Source organism: Tauraco erythrolophus, chromosome 29, assembly GCF_009769465.1.
Source record: "Tauraco erythrolophus isolate bTauEry1 chromosome 29, bTauEry1.pri, whole genome shotgun sequence".
In the NCBI taxonomy this organism is placed as follows: domain Eukaryota; kingdom Metazoa; phylum Chordata; class Aves; order Musophagiformes; family Musophagidae; genus Tauraco; species Tauraco erythrolophus.
The window spans coordinates 2,061,373-2,088,125 of NC_141493.1; the positions used below are offsets into that span (position 1 = coordinate 2,061,373).

The window sequence follows — 26,753 nt, forward strand, 5'->3', positions numbered from 1 at the left end:
TTTGAGAAAGGGACGACAGGGTCCTGGACCCTCCCTACCCCCGCTGCCCCCTCCCAATTTAGCCAAAGCTTCAAAGGTAGGGGAGTTCCCTTTGTGTAATCTCTGCTTTAATTTTTCCCTGTCCCTTACCCCCCCTCTCCTCCTCTCTCTCTCCTCCCAAGCCCTTCCTCTCTTTTCTTTTCAGGGTTTTCCCCTTCCTCCCCTCTCTTTCTTCTCGACCTCCCGGGATAGAAAGGGCTCGGAAGGGTGAGTCCTTTTTAATTATGACGGAGAGGAAAAAAAAAAAAAACCCAACCCAACCCCTCACACTGCTTCTTTCTTGTTTTTGAGGTGAGACCCGGGGGGGGGGCGGAGGTGGGGACAGGAATGTCCTCTGTGCAGAAAGTGCACTGGAGGGTGTCTTGCCTTTCCCAAGGCTTTGCTTTCCCGTGGGCTGGGGATGCTGGGGTGGTCTTGGGGGGCTGGGGATGCTGGAAGGGGGGTGTCTGTGCAGCCAGCGAGGGCAGCTCCCCAGAGCCATGACCCCACAGCACCCATCTCACTGCAGAAGTGGTGGGTGCCAGTCACCCACCCTGCTGCCACCCCCAGCCCCGTGGTCCTCATAACCCCGCAGGGTCCCCAGTCTTGCCAGAGGGCTCCCGTGGTCTGGTGTAGGGGGTGTCAGTGGGGTGGCAGGGCCTGGGGTCCCCTGGGGTGCGAGTTGTATCCAGACCAGCCCTCCAGGTCTGCGGAGAGGCAGCAGGGGCAATTTTGGGTCAGGCAGCTGCCTCACAGAGGGGTGCAGGGGCTGCATCCCACCCTGGAGCTGCTGGAAGGCTCCTCACCCCCATCCCGCAGGGTGGTGAGGCCGAAGGATGCACCTGCACATCCTCCATCGCTCGGTGAGGCTGAAGGATGCTCCTGCACATCCTCCATCGCTCGGCGAGGCGGAAGGATGCTTCTACACATCCTCCATCACGGCGAGGCCGAAGGAGGCTCCTGCACATCCTCCACCGCTCGGCTCCAGCCGGTTGCGGCGGGAGGCGGTCGCTGTAGCAACGTGCGGTGCGGCGCAGGGGAGGGGATGCTCGGCGGGCATGGCTCCCGGCGGACCAGCAGACCTGCCTGCGGCGGGCCATGGGCTCCCGTGAAGGTAGGGCCCTGCTACCCTCTGCCCCCTGCGCCCCAGCCCCCTGGCAGGGGACTGGCACCTGCCTGGCTTGGGTCTGGCTTTGAAGGGCATTGCTGGGATGAGGGGTGACCGTGCGGGCTGGTGGGCATAGGGGGGTGGGGGACTGTGTCCGGGCATAGTGGATGCACATGAGGGTGCGAGAACTGCGCGTGGTGCTTGGGTGTCTGGCTGGTGCAGGACGTGCATTTCCAAACTCCCTCCGGACCCCCCCCCGGGTGCTGGGTTTGTGGCACGGGGGGCTGAGCCCACGGTGGGTGCCAAGGCCGGTTCAGGCACCCGGGTGGCCCCGGGGGCGGGTGGCAGCTGCTGAGCAGCCGCTGCAGTCGTCTTCATGCTTGAGAAACTGGGTTAGCAGGGGAGGCAGCCACAGCCTCGATTATTCATGGGCTCAGCACTGGGGGGGGCTGGGAGGGCTGGCAAAGCCCCTCCGGCATGAGGGCACAGGGGCATCTTGGGGCCAAGACCGTGATGCTTTTGGCCCAACAAGGCAGGTTGGCCCTGGCACCAAAGGGCATGTGTGTGCCCCGGGTGTGTATCCCCCCGAGATGTGCATCCCTGGATGTGCATCCCCCTGGGCATTGAGCCAGGAGGGAAACTGAGGCAGCAAACAGCATCGAGCGCAGCGCTGGGGAGAGGACCCAGCAAGGGAGCTGCTGTCGCCAGGCAGCTCTCCCACACAGAGCCGGGAATAGACGCCAGCTCCCGGTGCTGCAGCACCAACGCAGCCCCCGCCCCCCGCGGGGGCCCGGCTGTGGCACCCATCCTGCACCGACTGCCGAGGTTCTGGCCAGACCCGTGTTCCAGGGGGCCGGTGATGGCCACAGCCTCCCTGCCCTGCCCCAGGCACCCATCAGCCCCACGGCCGAGCCCCGAGGGCAGGGGCTGGACCACGGCCACCCAGGAACTGGGGGGCTCGGGATGCGGGGAGCAGTGGCTCTCCCCGCTGCCGGCTCTGGGCTCTCCCTGGCAGCACCAGGGCCAGGGTGGCATTTGCAGAGGTCAGGGCTTGTTTTTAGCAGATGCTCAGCAGCTCCCAGCTCCTCGCTGGGCTCTGCTGGCCCCGGAGATGGAAATTCCGTCTGTTTCCCCTCCCAGGGCAGCGAGGGGTGGGTGCCATCCTTGGAGCACCCCTAAACCCAGGCTGGGGGTCAGGCTGGACCCAGGGGGGTACCATCCTCACCCACCATCCACCGTGCCACAGCCCAGCCCACACACCATGGGGTGCTCAGCCCCCCCTGCTCAGTGCTGCGGGGCTTGGGAATGCCAAAATCCTTTGCTGGAGTGGGGAGGCAGGGGATGCTGTTTGCAGTGGGAGCTGGAGGAGGGGGGGGTCCTGGGGACCCCGACACCGCTCGCGTGGCGCCGGATAATCCGGGTTTATTTCTGTTTTCCTCCCTCTTTGTGCCGGGGAAGCGATGGGAGCGAGCAGCGGCGGGAGGGAATAGTGCTTCGTCATGATGCCGGCTAATTTCTCTTGTTCGGAAAGAGACTGAGCCAGCAGCAGGGGGGGAGAGGGCAACCGGCACCCACCCACCCACTCACCACCCACCCACCCACGCACGCCGCAGCCGGCACCCGAGGCCGGTTATCGGTGCGGTGGGCCGCACAGCCGCGCTTGGGGCTGGCAGATAGGCTCGCTCCCACGCCCGCCGTCACGCTCTCGGATGCGCGTCGCAGCGTGCCGGCGGTGGCTCGGCCGCAGCCCCGCTAGCCCGTGGGGTGATTTGGTGGCCAGGCGAGCAGAGGAAGCCAAGGGTGTCCCCCCCCACCCCAGCCTGGGCGCCCGCGGCTGGCGGCATGCGGTGTGCCCATCTCTAGGTAAGTGGCGAGCGTGGCTCGGTGGGGAAGGAGGGAGGGAGGTGGCCATGGGTGGGGGACCCACAGCCGGTGGGGGGGTCCGGGGGGGGGGCCGTTTCATCGGGGTTGGTATCAGCTGCTCTTTGCTTTTCCATCATCATCCCGGTGCTGCCGCTCCCCTCCCCTGGCTCTGCGCAGCCCCGCTCCTGGTGGGACTGGGGGGGGGGGCTGTGCTGGGGATAACCCAGTCTTGTCCCCTGCCTTCCCCAGGGGCTGCTGCCATGCCCCCTCCCCACGGGCCGTGGGGACAGGAAGGGTGGGGATCCGAGGTGGGGGTACCCTTTCTCGGGCTTGCACACCCCCCCCCGCGACAGGATGAGCACCCCAAAATCCCCCCCCGGGACACCTCTCCAGCTGGGCTCGAGGGCTGCAGAGCAGGGACATCCCCTGTCCTCCTCCCGGGGGACGTTGCCATCGGCACCATGTGTCCCGAGGGGGGAGGCTGCCCAGTCCCACTTGTGGAGTGAGTTTGGGAGGTCTCAGCGCCATCTGGGGAGGCGATCCCACCCCCCCGGGCTCAGGCTGCGGCGGGGTTTGATGCTGTGTACAGCGTGGTGGGGCCGTGGCGGCGGGGGTCTCGCCATGGGATTTGGAGCCCCCTCCCCGCTCCTCCTGGACCCATCCAGCCCTGCTGGGGAGGCACCGAGGGGCCAAACTCCCATTGCTCCGTCACCACAGGGTATCAGGGGTGTTACTGGGGGGGGAAACTGGGGTGCAAAGCCTGGCCCCCTAGCTCTCAGCCATGGATGGACCCATGTCCCTGGGGGGGTTGGCTCCTGGCTGGGGTGTGCGAGCCGGGTGGTCAGGCAGGGCTAAGCCCAGCCTCTCCCAGGAAGCCCAGGGCCACCAGCTGCCACCTTGGCCCCAGAGTCCCCGGCCGCATCCCACTGCCCAGTGTCCTCCCAGGTGGGTGTCTTGCTGTGGTGGCCCTTGCCATGGCATCGGGGGACCTGGGGACCTGCCGCCCCGAGATGCCATGCAGGGCATCCCGCAGGGTCTGCCGGGGCTGGTAGAGTTGGGGGCTCCTTGTGGACCGGGGGCATCACCGGACCCACACCGGGAGCCCTGGAGGGACGCGGCCTCCGCACACACCCCCAGTGGGTCCCTCCTGGCCCCTCTGCATGGGATGAGCAGGCTAATCCCGTTTTAATCCCAGATTACGTGCCACGTGAGCCACTGCCCAAAGCAGGCTGCAGCGTGGCCATCGCGGCCGGGCAGGGCAGGGGGGCCAGGGATGGATCGCCCCATCCAGGAGCTTTAGGACAAGTGCCGAACATCCCTGCCCTAAAATTACTGGGGGGATCAAAGCCTCTTGGCGGGGCTGGGGGCTAGGAGAGCGGTTAGGTTGGCCCAGATCCCTCAGATGGGAGGAATGGAGCAGCTGGAAGAGGTGGAAATGCCTCCTTCATCTCTAGCTGCTCCTGGATGGGGTGGGTAGATTGCTGCTATCCTCCCCCACCAAGGGAAACTGAGGCACAGAACAGCCCTGCATCCGTGGGAGGGGAGATGGGCAGGGTGCACCCTCCACCTCGGGGGATGGAAAAATCCCAGGGGCCCAGGCAATGGCAGCTGGTGGCTTTTAAGGACACTGAGGCATCCGTCGGCAGGGCAGGGTGCAATGGCACGGAAGCAATGGGCTGTCAATAGCCAAAGGGTCGTTCCTCTCTGCCGGGCAGTGCTCCGGCGGGGACGGAAAGGGTGAGAAACAGGACAAAGGAGGAACCGGACACCGGTGAGACACAGGTTGGGGACCCACGTGCTCCACGCCGCGATCGAGTTGCCGGTGGGGCCCTCGTCCGCGGCGGTGCCTCGGTTTCCCCTGGCGAGGTGGGGAGGATGCCCGGCACCTCTGCTGTGCTGTGTTTGTTTGGGATTTGGCGGGAGGAGGAGGAGGAGGCCAGGGCTGGACTGGGAAGTGCCGGACATCGTTCCCAGGGCTGGCGGGAACCGTCTGCTCGGGGAACTTGTGACCCCACTGTGTCCCCCCGCCCTGCTGCTGGCAGGGAGCCGGGGCAGCTGCGGGAGCAGCAGGATGCCTGTGCCCTGCACAACGGCAAGGGCAGGGTGGCTGGTGAGGAGGAGGAGGGAGGAGAGGAAGGCTGGGTCCCTACCCGCTCCCCCTGAGCGAGGGGGTTCGTGCAGCCCGGCCCTTGGCATGTGCACCGGGCGCTGATGGCTTTGGCAGCTGCGAAAAGTCAAATCCGGATTTCCTCGGGTGGGGAGAAGGGAACTGGCCTCTTCCCGCTGCAACGGCAGCCCTCCCCACGGCCCCCCCAGGATGTGCCGTGCAGGGGGGGCTGACACCCCTACAGCCCAGCGAGCCCCTGCCGGTGCGTGATCCGTCCATCCCTCCCTCCCTCCATCGCTCTTCCTCTTCCCGTGCATCCAGCACCTTCTCCCCTGCTCCAGCGAAGCGCCGTGAGTACCCAAGCATCACTGCGGGAGGTGGGCACGGCGTACCCCCGCCTCGCCCCGCTCCCCCCTCGCCCTCCGGCCAGGAAATTCCCAAACACGCGCCGGGCCGTCCTTATCTCTGCGAGCAAGGGAGCGTGCGGGGAACCTGCCAGCGAAGGCTGCCGGGGAGATTGGAGGTTGCCATGGGGAGAGAAGCTGCCATCGGGGCGGTGGCTCCCTGCCTGCCAGATAAGGTCTCCCGTGTCCCTTGGCCCGGGGGGGACATCGTGCTTTAGCTGGCTGGGCAGCCCCGACACCCCTCGCCAGCCCTTTGGCTCCATCGCGGCATCTCTCCGCACCCTGGCTCGTGCTTGTTTTCCTTCCCCGCCAGCATCCGCATCCACCGTCCCCGCACCCACCCTCCCGCCGGCCTCTGCCGCTTCCTCTGCCTTCTGCTGTTTGCTATCTCATCCATCTGCTCGCCGCCACCGCGTCCCACCGCGGCCCCACTGCGTGCCACCACGGCCCCGCCGCCTGCCCCCAGCGCCGTGGGGTGCGTGCCGGAGGCGGGGGGCTGCCCTGGCTCTGCCGTTGGAAAGTGTGAGCTCATGGGTGCGCCGGGCAGCCACTGCTCAACCAGACAATGCCGCCTTGTACCACGCTCGGTGTCCATCCGGGGATGCCGTCCCACCAGCACTGGGGTCCGGCAGACCCCAGGAGGGCTGGGAGGTGCTGGGATGGGTGTGAGTGGGTCGGGGTCCTTGCAGGACCGAAGCAGGGGGTTGTTTATGTCTAGGTGGTCTCAAAGGAGGGATGAGGCTCAAGTCCAGAGCTGCTGGCAGAGCTTCCTCATCCCGGCTCGACCCTCGGAGGAGCCGAGGGCCGTATCTCGTATTGGGCTGGCTGCTGGCAGCTGGAGGATGCTCTGGGCTTTGTCAGATCTGGTCCTTCTCCTTCTCTGCATCCTGCAGGGATGGGCCTGCACCCACGCTGGGAGCCGTGGGGCTAGGGGACAGCGGGGTTGGGGGTCCCCAGGGTGGTGGCATCTCCCCAGCCCTGTGCACAGGCTGCTGGGAGGGGGGTGGGTTTCAAGGCTGGAGGGCTCCGCGCTGCTGTTGCTGTTGTCGCCTGGATTGCACGAGGTTTTTCCCAGTGCCCTCTCTTGAAAGGAGAAGTTTTGAGGAGAATGGGGAATTTTCCCCTTGTGTGTGGCATTGTGGGTTTAGAGCACAGGGAGGGCTCGGGCCGGGGGGCTGCGGGGCAGGGGCTGAGCACAGCACGCCCGTCCCGCTGCCGCTGGAGCCTTCTCGAGGCCGCTGGCTGCCGGCGGACAAAGGGCTTCATTACCTCTGCTCCGCTTGCCAGCGTTCGTCAGCAGCCGCCACGCCGCCGGGCAGCGGGGCCAGCAGCCGGCACGGGCACAGGCGGCACGCAGCGGGGCAGGGGGAGGAGGACAAGGCTGATCTTCGCAGCGGTGTCACCCTGCAAGCCACTGTCACCTCTCTCGTCTCCGTTGCAGAGGCGGCAGCACAAGCCCCAGCCTAGCAATAGAGCCCAGAGGGATGTGGAGCTACAGAGGCAGCGTGTGAGTGGGGGTCCAGCATGGTCCGTTCAGCCACCCCAGGGATGGTGGCATCCCCTGGCAAGGCTGTCCCGCTGCCAGCACATGAATATTTGGCAGTGGGGCCATGCCGGCCTCATGCCACATCAGGGTCCAGTGCTTGGGGGCTGCCAGGCTCAGCCCCACGGCAGGAGGGTGGTGGGGAGCTGGGCTCTTCCCAGCCCGCTGCCCACAGGAATCTCGCCCTAGGACCAACCTCGGGTGCTCCGTGCCACCCTGGCAGTGCCCCATAACCTCTGCTCCTCCCCATGCAGGACCCTGTGACTGAGGCAGCCCCTGCAGCCCACAGCTGAATGGAAAGACTGCAGAAGGTAAGGGGGGGCCGTGGGCAGGGGCTAGGGTGGGCAGGGTGCAGGCAGCCCGAGCCCTGCACCCTGGGAAGGCCAAGGCAGGGGCTGGTGGCCAAGGGCTCGGCAGAGTCACCCTGGGATGCTGCTAGCAGGGCCCTGCCTTCTTCAGCCTCCTCCTCCTCCTCCCAGCCTGGCAGCACCATCTAGTGGCAACGTGTCCTGGCCGAGCCACTGTCACCTCCCGGGTGTCCCCTGCGCTGACCCACAACGCTGGAGCAAGGAGACCCAGCCACAGCCAGAAATACCCCAGCCCAGGGCATTTTGCCTGGCGCAGAGGTCCATGGGCACAGGAGTGTCCCCGGGCCCCCCTGCCATGCCCCGGGGTCCTGACCGTGACTCTGAGCCCCTTCCCAGGCTGGATGTGCTGAGGACGAGGTTTGCCAAATCTCCCCTTTTCCTTCCAGCAACCACTGACCTCCCGGGGAGCGTCTGCTCCTCCCGGGCTCCAGCGTTCCCGGGTCGCCCTCCAGCATCGTGGTAAGGGCTCTCTCAGGTCTCCCCACCACATCCCTCCTCCGTGGGGTCAGGATGTGCCTCCCCAAACCCTCTCCTTCACCCTGGAAGGGCCACGGAGGATGCCAGCCCAAGGAAGCCCTCTCCGTTCCCCAATATTCCCTTTCTGCACCCAAAAAACGCAGGTGCTTTTCCTTCCTCCCAGGCCAAAATGGACAACGAGGTACTGGGCTACAAGGACCTGGCTGCCATCCCCAAGGACAAAGCGATCCTGGACATCGAGCGCCCCGACTTGATGATCTACGAACCCCATTTCACCTACTCGCTCATGGAGCACGTGGAGCTGCCCCGGAGCCGAGAGGTGAGGGTGCCCCATGGCCACTCGCGTCCCCCAGTTGGTTTGGGGGGCTGGTAGGAGGAAGCCCCACTCCAGACAGAGGAGTCCCAGAGAGCCGATGTGAGGCTGCTGGAATAAATTGCTTCTTGCCTTCTGCAGCGTTCCCTGTCTCCCAAATCCATCTCTCCTCCTCCATCTCCAGAGGTGAGTACCGATACGGCTTGGCCCGGCTCTAGGATGCACGCGGGGGCTCCGAGGAGGAGGGGGCGATGCCGAATTGCCGGGCTCGCTGCTCACCAGCCCCACTTGCCCACAGGTCATCCGGGAGTGGCTGGAGAACCGGACCGCTGGCAGCACCCCGCAGCCCACCTCTCGCCAGGGCGGCAGCTCGGCCCGCAGCAGCGTGCAGCACTTCCACCGACCCGGTACGTTCCCCTGGCACCGTGATTCCCCTGGGTGCTGCCTGACCCTGAGCCCCAGAGCAGCCTGGGGGGGTCTGGGCAGGGGGTCCAGGCAAGCACCTTTCCAGAGCTCTGAGCTCCCTCTTCCCAGCCTACAACTCCCTTTTTCCTTGCAGAGACTGACACAACGGAGCTCAACATATACAAGAAGCCTCCAATTTATAGGCAGAAAGGTGAGTGGGAGTGTCTGTCCCATGGGAGGGGGCACCCCAGGGCGCTGCCTCACCCCCCTGTGCCCCGCAGACCACCATCCCGGTGGCCACCATGGGAAGCATCTCATAGAGGACTTGATCATCGAATCCTCCAAGTTCCCGGCAGCGCAGCCCCCAGACCCCAACCAGCCCGCCAAGATTGAGACCGACTACTGGCCGTGCCCCCCATCCCTGGCCGTCATGGGTAGGTGGGGAACTGGGGCAGGCGAGGGGATGGGCTTCATCAGGGGGCTTGTCCCCATCCAGAGACCCCATTGGGATACTGGGGATGGATATAACATCTCCTCTTTCCCCCTAGAGACGGAGTGGAGGAGGCGGATGGCCTCCAAGAGAGGGAGGAGGAGGGAGGACCTGACAGAGGAGATGAAGAACCTGCGGGAGCTCCAGAGGCAGGAGCTGAGCAAGGTGAAGGGCAGAGTGGGTGGGCGAGCACCCTGCGAGGGGCTGGGGATGTGCTGATACTGCCCCTCACCCATGTCCCTTCGCTCTCAGGTCACCTCCAACCTCGGGAAGCTGATCCTGAAGGAGGAGATGGAGAAATCTCTCCCCATCCGGAGAAAAACCCGCTCGCTGCCGGACCGGACACCCTTCCACACATGTACGTGGGATGCTCTTCCCGTATCCCTTCCCTTCCCCACCCTGTGGCTCTGGCTGCCTGCACCTCTCACCAGCTCCTGCTCTCTTGCAGCTCTGCACATGGGGAGCTACAAGAGCTCCTCGCTGCCCGCCTCTGGCAGGAGCACCCTCACTCGGGTGAGTGTGCAGGGGGCACACGGCCTCGGAATGGGGTCTGGGGGTGGCACAGCTCTCATGCTGTCCCCTGTCCCCTTGCAGCTGCAATCAGCGGAGTTTGGCTCGGCAGGCAGTGAGAAGAGCAGCCCTGGTGAGCACCAGCCCATGGTGTGGGGATGTCCCCAGGGTTAGGGGATGTCCCCAGGATGTGGGGATGTCCCCAGGGTTGGGGGATGTCCCCAGGAGATGTGGGGATGTCCCCAGGGTTGGGGGATGTCCCCAGGAGATGTGGGGATGTCCCCAGGGTTAGGGGATGTCCCAGGGGATGGGGGATGTCTCCAGGGATGGGGGATGCTGAGGCAAGGCTGGTTCAGCAGAGGGTGGAAAACCACCTCTCAGGGCTTGTCATCACCCAGGAGATGATGGTGGGGGGACACAGTGGGGGGTCCCTAGGGCTGAGTCCCACTCCTGTGTTTTCCAGGCCTGCAGGTAAGCATTCGTCTGGCTGCCGGCTCGGAGACCCAGCGAGAGGGTGATGTATGATGGGGGGGATGGATGGACACCCGGGCCGCCTCTGTGATGGGTCCCAGAGGGACAGCGGAGAGCTGGAGGTGTGCGAGTCCATGGGCTGGAGCCCATCACCTTGGCTTCAGCTCGGGTGGGAGAGGGCAGCCCTTTGGGGAGATGGGGGTCATGGCTGACATCAGACTTTGCCCCCTCAGAACGGGCAGCGTGGGCGCATGGATAGAGGCAATTCCCTGCCCAGCATGCTGGAGCAAAAGGTGAGCAGGGCTGGGGGCTGCGGGGCTTGGGCAGGGATGGGGGGTGCCGTGGAGAGGGTCTTACAGCCTCCCCCCCCTCCTTGTCGCAGATCTACCCCTACGAAATGCTGATGGTGACGAACCGAGGCCGCGTGAAGCTGCCACCCGGTGTGGACAGGACCAGGCTGGAGGTAGGGCTGAACCAGGGTCTGGTGGGTGGGCACGGAGGGGGGACCCGACACCCCATCACCATCCTCCCCCACCCCTGCAGCGGCACCTCTCCCCTGAGGATTTCCTGCGGGTCTTCGAGATGCCCCCTGAGGAGTTCGGCAAGCTGGCCCTCTGGAAGCGCAACGAGCTGAAGAAGAAAGCCTTCCTCTTCTGAGCCCTCCTCGGCCCCGAGCTCGCTCCGTGTCACGCCGTGTAACCGCTTTAGGGCTCTCAGCCGGTTTTTACTTGGGTCCCCCCTCTCCTCTCCCCCAGCCCCCCAGCTCTGCCCCCTGCCTCGCTCCTCCTGCGGGAAAAGGGCTCGGGGGGCTCGAACCACCCTCGCCCGCAGAGGGGTGGTGGGGCTGGGGGCAGATCCTGCCCCAGCAGGCACGGTTCAGGTGGGAGGGGAGGTGTGTGGGGTCTCTGTGCTTTGTGGCCCCCCTCTCCCCCCCCAGGCATGCTGGCAGGGGCAGTGCCTGGCTCTGCTTTTGGCCAGCTGGGAGCGTGCCAGCTCCAGGGTGTGGGCAGTGGGGCAGCTTCCCTCCTCCCTGGGGTCACCCCACACTTGGGGTCCCTCTGCCCCCCATGCCTTCACCTCAAAACGTGGGAAGGCCCTGGGGACTGACTCACTGCCAGAACGATGTGCTCCCAGCAAAGCCAGGCCGGCATCCCACCTTGCCCCCCTCCAGCCCCCCTTTTAACACCACCACCCCCCGGTCCCTCCTGTGCCAGCTGCTGCAGCGAGGACCGTAAGGACACACACTGCCAAAACCTGCCCGGCACCGGGCTGGCGGAGAGGACTGGGATGCCAGTGAGGAGGAGCACAGCGGGATGGGGTGACAGAGCAGGGGGTCCCGGTGGGACCCTGGGGTAGCTCCTGCTGCATTGCCAACTGCAGCTGCACCTGCAGCGGGGTGATGCACTGGGGGTGAACCAGGGTGATGGGGCGATGAACCTGGGCGAACGCAACTGGGCACGGCTCAATGGGCACCGCAGCTGCTGGGCCTCTGGGGCACCGCTGCCCGGACCCCCGCAGCTGTGCAGGCAGAGCTGGGCACCGGGCAGCAACCTTCCCTTCTCGCACCTCTCCCGTCCCCTCTTCGGGCACACGTTTTGGGCAGGGACCCCTCTGCTCCCGCACCCCTGGCCTTCCCCTCTCCCTGGTTTCTGTTTCCAGCCACTTTCCAGCCGCTAAACCTTGTTGGGATGTAAAGAATGTAATTTATCGGGAAATCACTGGCCCATACTTGCCTTTCACTGCTACTCTACAAACGACATATCTATAAATATATATATAAATATGGGTTGTTTTCTGACTGGACTTCAGTGATTCACTTTCTCTGTTTTGTTAGAGTTTATTATTTTATTTGCTGGTGTCGGAGAATCCGCGTGAGAGTGATTTTTTGCTTACAATTAAAAGGTGAAATGGCTTTATCCAGCCCGGCTCCGCTGCTTTGCTTCCCCCCGCCAGCCCCCCCGCCCTCTCCTTCCCGGTCCCGGGTCCCCAGATGGCGGTGGTGCTCCGAGGAGGATGAGGAGCCCTTCCCCGCCTCCCCCCGCCTCCTCCCGCCCCGGCCGGGCTGTGCTGGGGACCCGCAGGGCGTGTGCGAGCCGAGCCGGGCCAGCGCGTCCCGGTCCCGTCCCGGTCCCGGTCCCGGTCCCGGTCCGGTCCGGTCCCGGTCCCGGTCCTGTCCCGGTCCCGGTCCCGCCGCGATGTGACCGAGCCCGCACCATGGCCCGGCAGAGAGGTACGGGGGGTGCAAAGGGGTACAAGGTTGGGGGGGTGGGTGGACAGAACAGGCAGAGGGTGTTCGTGATGCTGCGTGGGGTGGAGCAGGGCGTGGGTGCCCCGGGGGTGCGAGGGTGCAAAAAGAGGCGGGGGGTGGGGAGTGGAAGGGAAAGGGGGGTGCACGAGAAGGGGGAGAGGGTGTGAAAGGGGCAGAGTGGGGGTCTGGGGTGGTGGGGAGGTGTGTGGGTGCTGGGGAGGGAAGGGGTGCACGGGGCAAGGTGTGGGTGTCAGGGCTTGGGGTATCGGCGGCAGGGATGGGGTGCCTGGGTGTCCCCGAATACAGTGGGGTGCTGCTCTGTAGTGCCATGGCAGGGTGTGGGATGACAGGGCTTCTGCCAGCACCCTCCCTGGGGGCGATTTGGGGGTGCAGCGGCTGTGGGGGGAGCACCTCCGCCCTTGAGCCATGGCCTGGAACCTCCCGGCAGGGACGGGTCATGTTGTGGCCAGGAGCAGCTTTGGGCTCGGGGCAGCCTCCAGCCTCCTCCTCTGAGTCATCCCACGCTGGGTGAGCACCAGCGTGGGGCCCTGGGGTGCCCCCGAGCCACTGCACCCCATGGCGGAGCAGTGCTGAGCCCGAGCACCTCTTGCCCCTCATTGCATGGAGTAAAATACACGTGGCCACGGGGCAGAGGTGCCAGGCTGAATCCCCCGGGGGGTGCTGGCATCACCCAGGGATCGTCAGCTCCTGTGGCATCCCTCGGGCAGCCCTCTCCTTCCTCCTCTGAGGATGAGGATGCCATCGGGCCACATCCTGCAGGAGCAGGGTGCTTTGCTGGGAGATGACTGTGTGTTTGGGGGGCGTTTTCCTCCCGCCCTGGAGACCGAGGCAGCTGTTTTCATCTCGGCTGCCTTCCCTTGGCCCTGGCAGCAGGCAGCTGGCTTGGCCTCATGGGTGAAGGCAGCTCCTGCCTGCACCGCACTGGGCTGCGGGCACAGCCGGGCACTGCTGGGCATGGGTCCCTGCCCCACTGAGGGCATCGGGGCCAGCCAGGGGGAGCGCAGGGGGAGGACGCAGGGAGGGCTGAGGGGGTGAGTGGACGGAGATGTCATTGCCGAGGAATTTGGCCTGGGCGGAGGAGAGGAGAAGGGAGGGAGAGGAAGAGCCAGGCACACCGGGCCCGGGGCCGTCTCCATCCCCCTCCACGCTCGCCCTCTGCCCACAGGTCCCTTCGGCCAGCCCCTGCCCCAGCCCCCCCACCAGTCCCCCAGGAGCTGGCCCCCCCCCCCTTCCCTTCCCCAGTTTCCAGGGAAATCCAGATGTTTGGGCCCAGTCCGGCATTGCTCAGCCTCGCTGCCCTGCCAGATGTTTCCTCTCCCCCGGGCAGGGGTGTGTGCTGCTCAGCCAGGGACACCAGGGAGGGGGATGCTGCCCCCACCCCATGCAGCATCTCCGAAGGGGCTTCTCCCCTTCCCCCATAACACATGTGGGACTGGTGGGCTCCTTCCCCCTTGCCTGCCCTCGCCTCTCCCGGGGGCTGCTGCTGACTTTGGGGGTGCATTGCACCCCCGTCAGCCCGGAGCGATGCAGGGCATGGGGATGCCAGGGTCACCTGGAGCATTGCGTGGGAGTCACCGGGGCAGCGTACCGGCCAGCCGTGGCTTCGCTGGGGTTGTCCCTCTTCCAGTTGGGAAATGGCCGGATGGGATGGCGAGGAGAGAGGCTTGCGAGCGGACCGAGGCAGCATGGGGGGAGCCGGCGCAGCCAGGCCCCGTGCCAGGAGGTGGTGGGTTTCGACAGCGGATTCTGCAATATTTTATCCCAGCTGGGAGCGGGAGCAGAGCCCGGAGCAGAGGATGCAAACCACTTCCAGATGCATGGCAGGAAGAAAGCCAGGGGGGAAGCAGGCAGTGACCTGGTGGGGGGTCTGGGGGGCATCTGCCTGTTCCTGCAGTGGCAGCCAGGGGTGCCCAGGGCGAGGGGCTCTGCAGGAGAGGGGTGTGGGGCCAGGCTGCGGGTGTGCGTCATCGTGCTCCACCACGTGCTCCTCCGGCGTGAGAAACGCTTGCCAGGGACACGGAGCTGATGGGGCTGCCAACCGTCGGGGGCCGGAGGGACCCTCTTGCCCGTAGCACCCCAGTTGGCCTCCCACCTCGGGGGGCCATGGGGCAGAGGCTGTGCTGTGCTGTCCCGCTGCACTGGGCATGGGACTCCTGGCTTCACTGGCCAGTGTGAGGAGGCACAAAGCAGCTCCCACCTCATCCCTCCTTCCTGGCATGGCAGGGTTGGGGTCCCTGCTGGTGCTGAACCTCTGCCCTTGGAGCTCAGCATTTTCAGTGTGCCCAGAGCAGCCTTCATCAGCTGCTCCCATGTGCCATGCCTCCTCCTCCTCCTCCTCCTCCTCCTCCTCCTCATGAAGGAGCAGCACGTGGGCTGCCCAGTGCAGCCCCCGCCGCAGCTCCCTCGCCCAACCGGGAACAAACCCGCTCTGTGAGCACAAACAGAGGAGCCTTCAGCGGTGTGGGTCGCCGTCCCCCCTCCTCATCCTCCCCTGGCACCCCAGGCCCATCAATAGCGGGATTGTGTGGAGGAGCGGGGCAGGTGCCGGGGAATGGGGGCATGGCTGGTGGCCACAGGGCACATAACCCCACCTATTCACTTGGCACCAGAGACCCCCTGCCAGCCTGCCCAGTGTGCTGGGGTGTGATGGCACCTCCCGATCCCCTGCAGACTGGACAAGCTGCTGTCGGACCTACGGTCCTTCCTGCTCATCCTGGACCGGGAAAGCTCAGTTGCCACAGCTCGAGCCAAGAAGAAGTCGGTGGCCGATCTCCTCTCTCGGCTGCAGAGCCCCTCATGTGAGCGCGGGTCTGCGGGTGGGGGGCTGGGGCAGCCCCCGCTTCGCTCCCGGTGGGCAGTGGGGAAGGGGTCTGGAGCGGGGCTGGTGACCGGGCGCGCTCCCCCTGCAGCAGAGGATGCAGAGTACATGATCATGCGCTGCCTCTCGCCCTCCCCGGGGACCCCGCAGGGCTGGGCCAGCCTGGGTGAGTTGGTGCCCCCTGACCCACACCCCATCTCTGCCGGCCGGTTCATTGTGTGTGGCCAGGGATGCCCGGCTCCTTGCCGAGCCGGGTGCGCTGCGGACAGTCCTGCTTTTCCCCCCAGGAACCCAGGACGGTGGATGCAACGGGAGGGAGAGCCTGCGAGTGCCGCCCGGCCAGCACCCCCAGCCTGCACGGCGGGGGTAAGGGTTGGGCCAGCGGAAGGGTGGGGGGCTGTGGGGGTGTGGAGGGCTCGGCAGCAGCACTGGACAGGAGATGGGGAGTGGGAGACCAGTGGCCATCCCCTGCACTGCAACCTTGCAGGGTTCCGGTGCTGTGCTGCCTGCCAGCTACGCGCCAGAGCCCCCCAGCAGACCCTTGGGGACTCGCGAGGTCAACCCGGCGGGGCACCGCACCATCGCCCCCCCCGGAGCACACCTCCTCTCCCCAGAGCAAGGTGCCGGGTGTCTTGCCACTCCCCACCAGCTGATGACTCCTACGGAAGATGCCGAACCCCCGGCCCTGGCAGATGAACGTGTCTCGGTGAGTGTATCCCCCTGCACCCCCTCCCCGGACCCCCCCACACCCAGCACCCTGACCCCGCCTCCCGGCTCTCAGGCGATTGCCGGACCAACCGACACGCCGCCACTCGAGGTCATTACGAGGAGGAACGAGGATGGTGTGACGGACCGTGCCCACTACCTGCGGCGACCGCAACCACTGGCCACCGGTCCCGATGCCGAGCCCCCCGGCCGGACCCGAGGCGCAGCTCTGTGGGTTCCTCTGGAGGAAAGCGCTGGCTGGGGCAGTGGGCGAAGCAGCTCTTCATCGTCCGGGAGCACGTGCCTGCTGGTGAGTGGCCGGAGGAGGATGGATGGAGGGTGGGAGTGGGTCCCGGATGTGGGGAATGCTGGTTGATGAGAAGCTCACCATGAGCCGGCAACATGCCGCTGGCAGCCCAACAGCCAACCATGTCCTGGGCTGCATCCAAAGCAGCGTGGCCAGCAGGTCCAGAGAGGGGATTCTGCCCCTCTGCTCTGCTCTCCTGAGACCCCCTCTGCAGTGCTGTGTTCAGCTCTGGGGTCCCCAACATCAGAAGGACATGGAGCTGCTGGAGTGGCGCCAGAGAGGCCATGAAGATGATCTGAGGGCTGGAGCACATCTGCTCTGGAGACAGGCTGAGAGAGTTTGGGGCTGTTCAGCCTGGAGAGGAGAAGGCTCTGGGGTGACCTTCCAGCACCTCCAGTACCTGAAGGGGCTACAGGAAAGCTGGAGAGGGGCTTTGGGCAAGGACGTGGAGTGACAGGACACGGGGCGATGGATTTAAACTGAAAGAGGGGGAGATTTCGATGGGATCTAAGGAAGAAATGTTTCACTCAGAGGGTGCTGAGGCACCGGCACAGGTTGCCCAGAGAAGCTGTGGCTGCCCCATCCTGGAAGTGTTCAAGCCCAGGTTGGATGTGGGGCTTTGGGCAATCTGGTGTAGTGGAGGAGTGTCCCCTGCCCGTGGCAGGGGGGTTGGAACTGGATGGTCTTGAAGGTCCCTTCCAACCCAAACCATGCTTCCATGACCTCTGCTGACCCCTCCGTGCCTCTGCAGTGCTTCAGGTGTGCCGCCGACCTGCAGCCGGTGCTGGAGCTGGACCTGCGGGGCTGCCACGTCGCCTACAAAGCCAAGCGTGGCAAGAAGATGCCGCACACCCTGAAGGTGACAGGGACGGCAGGCGAGGTGCTGGTCATCGGGCTTCCAGAGCCGGCAGCAGGCAGAGGACTGGAGGAAGGTTTGGAGGTGTTGCAGCCTGGCAGAGCTCTGCGTGGGCAGGAGGGAGGGGTGGGCAGGGAGAAACGGGGGGCACAGCCCTGCTGGGGGGCTCCCGAGGTGGCTGGGGACAACCCTGTCTGTCCTCAGCCTCCTCTCCCATCCCGGGGGTCCCCAGACCCCTGTTAGATGGGGAGCAGGAGGCTGGGGGCTGCAGCGCTGCCCTCTCCCTGGCAGGTGATCGAAGAGGTCAGGCAGCGATGCCCCAAGCGGGCTGGCAGCCATCAGCATCCCAGCGTCACCCTCCTCGAGGCTCGGCAGGGTGAGCCCGCTTGTCCTCCCCCTGGGAAACCCAGGCACGGGAAAGGGGGCTGCCGGGGGTGTCAAGAGTACATCCCAAATCCTGTCCCGCTGTCCCCGTTGGGTGACGCTGGGGAGGGTTGCATTGGCGTGGGGTGGGGGTCAGGGTGCAGAGGTCGGGGCTCGCTGGATCTCCATTCTCAGGCTGCCAGGTCCCAGCTCAGCAAGGAGGAGGAGGAGGAGGATTCTCCCAGCAGAGCCCTGCCCGCAGCTCCCGGCCCGGAGAGGATGCTAAGGAGGTGAGGTGCGTGGGGATCGGGTGAGGGGGTGTCCCTGCACCCCAGCGCTGACGGCGGTCGCACCCGCAGGTTTCCTGGCAGTGCGGCTGCGCGGGCGCTGGCAGCGGCTGTGGTGCGCGGTGCGGCAGGGAGCCCTGCGCATGTTTCCCCGAGCCCGGCGGTGCCCAAGCGCCCCGTCTGCGCCCTGCGGCTGGAGGGTTGCGAGGTCTCCCCGGGGGGATCTGCCAGCTCCCCCCAGCACCTCCGCCTCCCGCATCGCCCAGCGAGGCCGGGAGCTCGCCCTGCTGCAGGTGAGCGACCACCCTGGCACCCCTGTGCCCCCCATGTCCCTCATCTGGGGGGACCCGCTGAGCCCCGATGCTCTGCCCCACGCCAGACCCGTTCAGACGAGGAGAGGGAAGCCTGGCTGAAGACCCTGCGGCCAGGGGAGGAGGGGAGCCAGGCGGCACCAGCCCCAACGCTGAGAGCCACCAAGCTGGGCGATGCCAGCAGCTGCCCTGCTGCGGGGGTAAGGAGATGCTGGCTGGGGCACAGCCGGCTCCAGCCCTCCTGCTCCCCTGCGGGACCACGGATGGTAATGGGACCCCACTCCTCCTGCTTGCAGGGGGCTGCTGCTGCGCCATGTCCCAACCCCAATGCCTACATGGACGACCCTTTTGGGCATCTCCCACCAGCTGAGGCCCCCAAGCACCTCTACTCCAACATGGAGCGGCTGCAGCAGCTGGTAACCTCTGCTGATGCCCCTCGGCCCCCCACCACGCAAGCCCCAGGGTGAGGGGGATGGGCTCCCACCGTCCGCTTGCCCACGGGCTTCTCCCGGGCTTTCCTTCCACAGCAGCAGAGCTTGGACCGAGCAGTGCAAGGGCAGCGCAAGAGACCCGTGTCTGCGCTGCCCCTAGCCGCTGCCTGCAGCAACACCACGGGCAGTGCCCTGCCCTCGCAGGCAGGTGAGCAGGGCTGGATGCTCCATCCAGGGGAGCGGCAGGGTCCCCCCCCAATGCTGGGATGAAGGCTGCAGTGCCCAGGAGCACGGTGTTGGCCGTGATTCCTCCACCCTTCCTCCCGAGCATCCTTCCTACCCAGCATCTGCAGCAGCTCTCTGGGGCAGGGCTGCCAGCCAGCAGGGGCTAAGGTGAGCCTCCGAGCTCCAGAGCAGGGACCTCTCCCGCTCCCAGCGCACCCTGGACGCTGCCCGAGAGGAAAGGGGCTCGGGACGGGCTGGATATCCTCATCGGTAGGACCACAGAGGGGTTCTGCCCTTGCACTGGGGAGTGCCTGGCCCTTACCCGAGTGGCTGGAGGGGTTGAGGGGTGCCCAAGCTTGGCAGTGCCCTTGCTGTCCTTGCAGGGAAGAGAGCCTTCCCCAAGCCTGGAGGAGAAGGTGGGGCAGCTGGAGAGGGCCTTGCCGCGTGAAAGGCAAGCTGAAAGCCGGCTCCGAGATGAACCTGCTCGCCATCGGCAAGTCACTGAAGGGCCACTTCACCGCCAGCGCCAGCTCGGCTGGCCTCCGAGGTGGGGGGACGCCAGGCAGGGCACAGGCTGCGAGGAGGATGAAGGGTTCGGAGGGGTGGGCATCGCCCTCTCTCTGCTCTTTTTCCAGCAGGGCTCATTCCTCACGCCACTGTTGAAGCGTACAGCGTCGGCGAAGAGCGCCCTGAAGCCATCTCCATCCCCGGTCATTTGGGAGAAGGGAAAAGTGCTGCAGAAGAGAAAGGTACCAGCTGGGAGCTGCGTGGGGTGGGCAGTAAGGTGAGCCAGGTACCACCCATGGCATGGGGACACAGGGGGTTGACCACCCGTCTCGGCCGCTCTCCAGGAGTGGGAGATGAAATCTGCAATGTGACCGGAGCTGCAGCGGCCCCGGGGCAGCACCCACCCCATGGCAGCACCCACCCCACAGACATACCTGCCGGACCGGCATCTCCCAGCAGAAGGCAGGGCTGCACGTGGATCGTGCAGGACCAGCCTGGGATCTGATTTTTAACCATCAGTATCAACGCTACAACTACGCACATCTATTTTTATATATATATATATATATACATATAACTCTCCATCTGTGGATTTCTAATTTTTCCAGCGCGAGGGCCGGCGGGTGCTGAGCCCCTCACGGGCTCGCTGCCTTCTCGCCTGTCCCAGCACCTTGGTTTTGGGGCAAAAATTTCCCAGTTGCGACCTCACAAGCTGCCAGCTCTGACCTCAGTGTGGGTCCAGCCACAATGGTGCACCCACAGCATCCCAGCCCCCCCGGGGCCACCCACTTGCAGGGGTGGGTGCAGATACACCCCAGACAGAGCAACTGGGGTGGGGGTTGGACACGCAGAGTGGTGGGGGCTGCTTGGGGCACCGAGTTGCACCTTCCCTGAGCCAGTGGGACCCGGGCTGGGCCCTGGGCTGCTTTCCAGGAGCTGTGTCGTCATGGCGTGGTTTTAATTGTAGAAATATTATGGGGTTTTTTAAAGATTAAAAAAAAAATAAATAAAATTTGGCTTCTCCCGAGTTATGCCGCAGGAAGAGGTGAGCTGAGGGGGGGACTGTCCCTCTCCCAGTGCACGGGGGTCTGTCCCCACCCCAGGGCTGCCCCCCGGAGCAGTTTTAGGGCTTAGGGACCTTTCCAAACCCAGCACCCCAAATACTCCTCCGATCCCCCCGACACCTCTCCAGCCTCCGTCCCTCACCGCGGACCCTCCGCCCCCCAACCCATCCTCATCACCCCCCCCTCCGCCCCCAGCCCCCTGCTCCCCAAACTCAGCCGGGGCCGGAGCGGAGCCGCCGGGGGAGGGACCGTGCCCGGGCCGCCCTCCGCGCCCGGCGCCGGGCGGAGCCACCGCAGCAGGAGCGCGGCGGGGCGGGGCCGGGCCGGGGAGCGGGGCCGGGGCCGGGAGCGGTGCCCGTGCCGGTGCCAGGGGGGTCAGCCATGCTGAGCCGTCTGGGCGCGCTGCTGCAGCAGGCGGTGGAGACGGTGAGCGGGACCGGGGGGTGGGGGACCGGTGGGACCGGGAGCGGGGGGGGGGCTTCCGTGCGCCCCTGACCCCGGCCCCGGTGTGTGCAGCGGGAGCCCAGCGTGGACCTGCTGGAAGCCTTCACCGAGCACTGGAAGGGCATCACTGGCTACTACCTGGAGGCCACGGGTGAGTGGGGTGCGGGGAGAGGGTCTCTGTGCCCTAGGATGGGGTCTCTGCGGCGTGGAGGTCCCCGTGTCATGGGAGCGGGGTCCCCGTGTCCTGGGAGAGAGTCTCTGTGCCCTAAAATAGAGTCCCATAGCCTAGGAATAACATCCCTGTGCCCAGGGAGGCACTCCCCATGCCCTGGGGCAGGACCCCGTGCCCTGGGTCGGGACCGGTGCAGTAGCAGGGTACCGTTCCGACCCCAGTGCACCGGGGCTGACCTGGCGTGCGGGGCTTTGGCATGGGACACCCATCCAGTACCCCAGGAGGACTTATCCAGCCGAGTGCTTGGCCTTGCCTGGCCCTGACACCCCCCTGCACACCAGCAGGGTCCGCGCAGGGAATTTGGGTGGGTGCGGATTCCCCTGGGAGCGCTTGCAGGCTGGGGCACGTCCCTCTCCAGGAGCACTAAAAACAGGGCCTGGAGAACTTCAGTGCTTTCCCAGCAGGATCTCAGTCCTTCCCGCGTGGCCCCACCACCCCCTTCCCCTCCGGAGCTGTGCCAGAGGATCTCCAGGGCTGGCAGTGCCAGGCAGCACCCCGCAGCCCCCGGGACAACCAGCAGCTCCGGCTGGGACTCTGGCCCCGGCGGGGACAGCTGGCAGCTTGCTAGGCCACGAGCGGAAGGAGAAGCCTCGAGTGCTGCTGGGACTCCACCATCACATTGCCATCTAGCGTCGTCCCCGCTGCCGGCCGGGGAGGAGGATTCTGGGCCAGCGCGGCTCGGGGTGCTGCTGGCGAGCACCCACCTTTGCACCTGGGCACCCCTCCGTGCCTCGCTCCCCTTGCCAAGCACCTCGAGTTGGACATGCCGCAGCCCCCCGATCCTGTATCCGTAGACGAGAGCATCCCCGCCAGACAGACGGACATCCCTTGGCGCCTCAAGCAGATGCTGGACATCCTGGTGTACGAGGAGAAGCAGCGGCCAGTGGGAGAAGCTGGGCCATGCCTCGAGTACCTGCTGCAGCACAAGGTCCTGGAGACCCTCAGCACCCTGGGCAAGGCAGAGGTGGGTGCACGGGCACTGGGAAGGCCGCTCTGGGGGGGGCCGAGTCCCCTCGCGCTGCAGCACCCGCTGCCATTTCCAACTGCTTTGCGTGGTGCTGCCCAGTAGTTTTAATTTTGGAGCTCTTCCAGTTGGGCAACAGGAGTTTGTGGAGTGTGAGCTGGTCAGGGTGCTTGTTGGTTTTTTTTTTAGGGGGGATTTTAGGATTGCCCGGTGTAAGATTCCCATTGGGAATCCTCTGAAGGGCTCTTGCACCCCGTCACATCCCTGCGTGCATGGGAAAGGTGGTTTTTTTCCCACCAGCAGCCTGTTTGCACGACTGGCACATCACAGCCGGGGTTCGCAGGACAAGGTGTTTTCAGACAGCCCCTCTCCAAGAAAATATTGCCCAAATGGAGCGACTCTGCTCTTCCTGTGCTGCTACTAACAATGAGGCAGTTTATAAACAACCTTTTATTCAAACATAAGCAAACACCAGCACTGCGTGGGCTTCAGCAATGTGTGCTGGCCCTTCCGTAGCCGCGAGGATTTGGCTTTTTTGGGGTGCTGGGCTTTAACTCCCCATCGTTAGCACTGTAGCAGCAGAAGAAACAGAATAATGTAGAAACAGAATAATGTAGAAACAGAATAATCCTCCTGTTTTTTTTTTTCTGCAAGAGAGCTCAGTTCAGAGAACTGAGTTCAGTCCCTAATTGCTAAAGGGAGAGGAGGCCAGGGCAGGTGGGAGGTCCTGGGGGGGGGTCCGTGGGTGCCTTTGCATCATTTTGGGGGAGCAAAACTGAGATCTCTGCTGAGAGTGCTCGTGTCAGCCTTCTGCACTGACCGCTGGGTGACCTGGCAGGTGATGTAGGGCAATTACAGGGTAACCAGGTAACCGGGCTCTGGCTGATGCCTGTCCCCATCTCCCTCTCAGTACCCCCCTGGGATGAGGCAGCAGGTCCTCCTCTTCTTCAGCCGGGTGCTGGGGCAGGTGCAGCACCCACTCCTACACTACCTCAGTGTTCACCGGCCAGTGCAGGTGAGCCCCGTGCCCAGGGGGTTGTTGGGCACCAGCGATGCCACGTGCCGGGACTGGCCACATCCCGCTGAACGCTGCTGGGAACCGATGCCCAGGATAACAGGGCAGCGCTGCTGTACCCTGGCCAGGGCAGGAGAGCAGCCAGCAGCTCAGCAGCCCTCTCCCTGCCCTGCCAGAAGCTGCTCCAGCTCAGCGGCGACCGCCTGGGCTCTGGCACGGAGAAGGAGGAGGTGCAGTTCGCTTCCGTCCTCTGCACGAAGATCAAGCAGGATCCCACCCTGCTGGCTTACATCCTGGAGGTGAGCAGCCCCCCGGGCATCCCTGTGCTGGTGGGACACATATGGGGTCACCTATGGGGTTTGGTTCATTTAGTTGAGCTTTTCCACCTGCTTTGCAGCTCCATCCCCGCTGCAAACCTCCTGGGGGTGGGCGGGAGGAAGATGGTGGCTACGGTGCTCTGCTGCTCCTCTTCCTCTCCAGGGAAAGAGTATCTTGAATGGGAGAAGGGCCCAGGAGCTGCCAGCCAGCCCCGTGGAAGAGGGTGCAGAGCATCCCCCGGGCGCTGCCGCAGCTGCCAGCTCCCCCCAGGCTGAGCATTCCCCATCCCGGAGGGACAGCAACCTGGTCACGTCCTTGGTGGGGCTGTGCAAGAGCAAGGTACGGGGAAAGGGCTGGCAAGGAGGGGATGGTGGGCACCACCTGTCGTGTGACGCCACCTCTCTCTTCCTCCTCCTCCTCCTCCTCCTCCTCGCAGAAGAGCAGGGTCGCGCTGAAGGCTCGGGAGAACCTGCTCTTGCTCGTCGGGCTCGCCCAGGAGGCGGCTGCTGCCTGCCTGGTGCGGAGCAGCACCCTGTGCCAGCTGCTGACGGAGCATCTCTGTGACCTCTACAGCACCGTGCCCACCTGCACCGACCCCGCCGACGTCCTCGCCCTGGAGAGGGCCAGCTGGAGGTAAGGTGGGCGCTGGGCAGGGTCTTCCCCAGGCACCGCCGGGGCTTTGCCACAGCTCCCACGTCCTCTACCCCGCACAGGTCGCAGGGCGATGCTGCCGGTGACGGGGTTTTCCCGGGGAAGGAGAGCCTGGCTGCCTTTTTCGGCTGGCTGGACTACCTGGATGAGCTGGTGATGGGTGCCCAGCCGGTAAGGAGCTCCCAGTCGGCCTTGCGGAGCACGGGCAGCCCCCTGCCTGCACCGCAGCTCATCCTCTGCCATCACCCGCAGGTCGTGGCAGATGCCATCACCAAGGCCGTGGAGGAGAAGTTTTTCCAGGGCATCCTGCAGCCGCAGCTCCTGCAGCTGTGAGTGTCTGCGGCACGAGACAGCAGCCGGGGGAGAGTTTCTCTGTCGAGGACCCCTCCAGGCTGGGGCCGCAGGGTCCCCCCTGCCCACCCCTTGCAGCATCCCCATCCTGTCGCCTGCAGGTCCGAGGTCGCCGTCCTCAGTGCCACGGCCATGCTGACGGGCACGGTGCGGCAGATCCGCGCGCCCCCCCTGCTCCACCACCTCGTGCTCTTCCTTCTGGGACCGGACCGGCACCCCGAGACCCCAGGGGATGCCCCCCACCCTCTGCGCACCCAGCTCATCGACCGCTGCAGCCACCTCTCTGACGAGGTGAGCCCATCCATGGGGGTGGGAGCTGGGTGATGGCGGGGGGCAGTGCCCGTGGTCTCACCCTGCTCACCATACCACAGGTCAGCCTGGCCAGCCTGCGGCTCTTCGAGGAGCTCCTGCAGAAACCCCACGAGCACGTGGCACACAGCCTGGTGCTGAGGAACCTGGAGGCCAGGGGCTACCTGCAGCGTGGCCCCCTCGTGCCCGATGAGCGCGGACCCCCTGAGCCGGACCCCGATGAGGATGGGCTGTGAGCAGGGGGGAGGCTGGAGCAGGGCGAAGGGGGGCAGCCCCCCAGTGCCCACCCAGCTTAATGCCCCTGAACTGTCCCCCCAGGGACCTGGAGGAGGATCCCTATTTCACCGATGGATTCCCAGACACCGGCTTTGAGACGGTGAAAAAGCCTCTGCCAGGATCAGCCCCGGCGGGGAAGGGGCAAGTGAGCGAGGGTGGTGAGCAGGTAGGGATTTGCAGGGGCTGCTCCAGCATGGGGGGGCTGCAGCCCCCTCCCCATCTCTCTCTGCTCTCTTCCAGCTTCCTCTGCCTGGTCCCCGAGGAGGCGAAGACCTCCTCGTGCATGGAGGAGGGTGGCTACGACACCTACGTGCACGATGCCCTGGGCATGGTGAGTGGCTGGGCCAGGAGTCCCCATCCATCCCTGGTGATGCCAGTCCCCACTCTGCCTCTCACCCACCATCATACCCCCCGGCCAGGTCCAGGCGTGCCGTGCCAGCGCAGCCCCATGGGGGTGGCCCTCAGCCCCCCGTCCCCTCGATGCCTGCCACCCCGAAGTGTCGTTTTATGAGGGCCACTTCCTCAAGGTGTTGTTTGACCGGATGAGCCACATCCTGGACCAGGTACCGGGGTGGCCAGTTGAGATGCCAGGGACGCATCTGGGTCCCTCTTGCCCTCTGCCTCTTGCCTTGGCATGGTTCCTCCCCCCACCCCCGCAAAGGGCTCTCCACCTGTCCCCACTAATGGGAGCTCACTGGCGGATGCTCTTGGCAGCTTTACCCCTACTATGGGGGTCCCAGCCCCTGGAAAGGTGGGCTGGCACCTTCCGCTGTGGGTCTCTGGGGGCATGGAGCTGGCAATAGCCATGGGAAGGTGAAGCATCCTCTACGCAAACACCTGCCAGCTGGGGGATGCCATGGGGGGGGACTGACCATGCTCCCCCTGAGCATCCCCCCCCTGCACCCCAGCCCTACAGCCTGAACCTGCAGGTGACCTCGGTGCTGTCCCGCCTGGCCGCCTTCCCCCATGCCCACCTCCACGAGTACCTGCTGGACCCCTACCTCAACCTGGCACCCGGCTGCCGCTCGCTCTTCTCCATCCTCGTCAGGGTAATGTCACCTGCTGGGGTGGGGGAACAGGGACACCCCCTGGAAACAGGGCCTGACTCTTCCTCCCCCCCCCCCCAACGCAGGTGATCGGGGACCTGATGCAGCGGCTCCAGCGTGTGCCCCATTTCAGGGCCAAGCTGCTGCTGGTGCGTCGGCAGCTCATGGGACTGGTGCCCGGAGAGCAGTAAGTGCCCGGGGGGCACGGGATGAGCTTGATGCTCACCCTTTTTAGGGGGGGGAGTGTACCCCACAGAGCCCCCATTGCTCGTCTCCCTGCAGGATGGACCACATGATGCTCTTCAAGGGGGTGGTGGTACTGGAGGAGTTCTGCAAGGAGCTGGCTGCTATCGCCCTGGTCAAGGGGCCACCGGAAGGGCCCCCCTGAGCTGTGGCTCCCCGGCCCCCCACTGAGCACCCCCTCTTTGGCCGGGCTGCAGTGGCCACCGGTGATGTGCCCAACCCACGTGCCGTAGCCTCCGGTGGTCCTGCTCAGACCGGCACGTCCCCAATAGCCTGGCATGGCGGTGGCACCCTGGGAAGGACACCGGCCTTGTAGCGCCTGGCGACGAGGAAGAGGAGGCACAGAGTCCTTCAGCACCGCCTCGGCCAACCCGGAGGTGATGCCACCTCCCACAGTGCAGGATGCGGCCCCTCTGGGTGCAAAGTGAACCGTGCTGCTTTTCCTCCTGGGTGGTGGGTTCCTGCTCCCCCCACCCCGTGTCGGAGCTGCCCCGAGCCTCCACCGACCTCAAGCAGGATTTTATTTGGCAATAATGGGATGCGCGGGCACGGTGCTGTGCTCTGCCTGCGTGGGGCAATGCCACCCCCTCGGCTGCAATAACTCCATCACCTCCCCTGGTGCTGGGGCACGGGGTGCGTGTGTGTGTGTGGGGGGGGCTCCTGCCTGGCAGGGATGGTGCACCC

At 65.5% G+C, this 26,753-nt stretch overlaps 2 protein-coding genes and 1 long non-coding RNA gene across 4 annotated transcripts; all 3 read left to right on the forward strand.

Annotated features, from left to right (window-relative positions):
• Positions 1-7,302: 7,302 nt before the first annotated feature.
• Positions 7,303-11,993, forward strand: DMTN (dematin actin binding protein). Its single transcript, XM_086627971.1, is given in 16 exon segments — positions 7,303-7,354; positions 7,798-7,832; positions 7,834-7,870; positions 8,052-8,207; positions 8,343-8,387; positions 8,500-8,608; positions 8,761-8,817; positions 8,888-9,040; positions 9,155-9,261; positions 9,349-9,454; positions 9,545-9,609; positions 9,691-9,739; positions 10,070-10,077; positions 10,311-10,370; positions 10,460-10,540; positions 10,621-11,993. Coding segments are annotated over 16 exon segments (1,200 nt in total). The 5' UTR covers positions 7,303-7,336; the 3' UTR covers positions 10,735-11,993.
• Positions 11,994-18,301: 6,308 nt separating this feature from the next.
• On the forward strand, positions 18,302-18,802 carry LOC147526657 (uncharacterized). Its single transcript, XR_015222915.1, has 3 exons — positions 18,302-18,409; positions 18,521-18,632; positions 18,769-18,802. It is a non-coding gene; the product is annotated as an uncharacterized LOC147526657 (long non-coding RNA).
• Positions 18,803-20,601: 1,799 nt separating this feature from the next.
• On the forward strand, positions 20,602-26,709 carry FHIP2B (FHF complex subunit HOOK interacting protein 2B). Of its 2 annotated transcripts, XM_086628056.1 has the most exons (17): positions 20,602-20,646; positions 20,737-20,815; positions 21,691-21,860; positions 22,771-22,875; positions 23,052-23,174; positions 23,356-23,532; positions 23,630-23,826; positions 23,907-24,015; positions 24,097-24,173; positions 24,297-24,486; positions 24,567-24,736; positions 24,823-24,935; positions 25,011-25,111; positions 25,200-25,343; positions 25,689-25,829; positions 25,913-26,013; positions 26,109-26,709. In XM_086628056.1, exons 1-17 carry the CDS (start codon positions 20,602-20,604, stop codon positions 26,212-26,214), a joined length of 2,148 nt encoding a protein of 715 aa, XP_086484182.1. In that variant the 3' UTR covers positions 26,215-26,709. The 2 variants fall into 2 exon arrangements, with proteins under 2 accessions (XP_086484182.1, XP_086484181.1); XM_086628055.1 differs by having other exon boundaries at positions 24,823-25,111.
• The last annotated feature ends 44 nt before the right edge of the window (positions 26,710-26,753 follow it).

What these genes read in the sequence shown, in the direction of transcription:
- FHIP2B (XM_086628055.1), top strand. Translation starts at nt 20,602, where the DNA reads ATGCTGAGCCGTCTGGGCGCGCTGCTGCAGCAGGCGGTGGAGACG. An exon ending in CTGGAGAGGGCCAGCTGGAG is followed by an intron (nt 23,827 to 23,906) that starts GTAAGGTGGGCG and finishes TACCCCGCACAG; the next exon opens with GTCGCAGGGCGATGCTGCCG. An exon ending in TCTTCTCCATCCTCGTCAGG is followed by an intron (nt 25,830 to 25,912) that starts GTAATGTCACCT and finishes CCCCCAACGCAG; the next exon opens with GTGATCGGGGACCTGATGCA.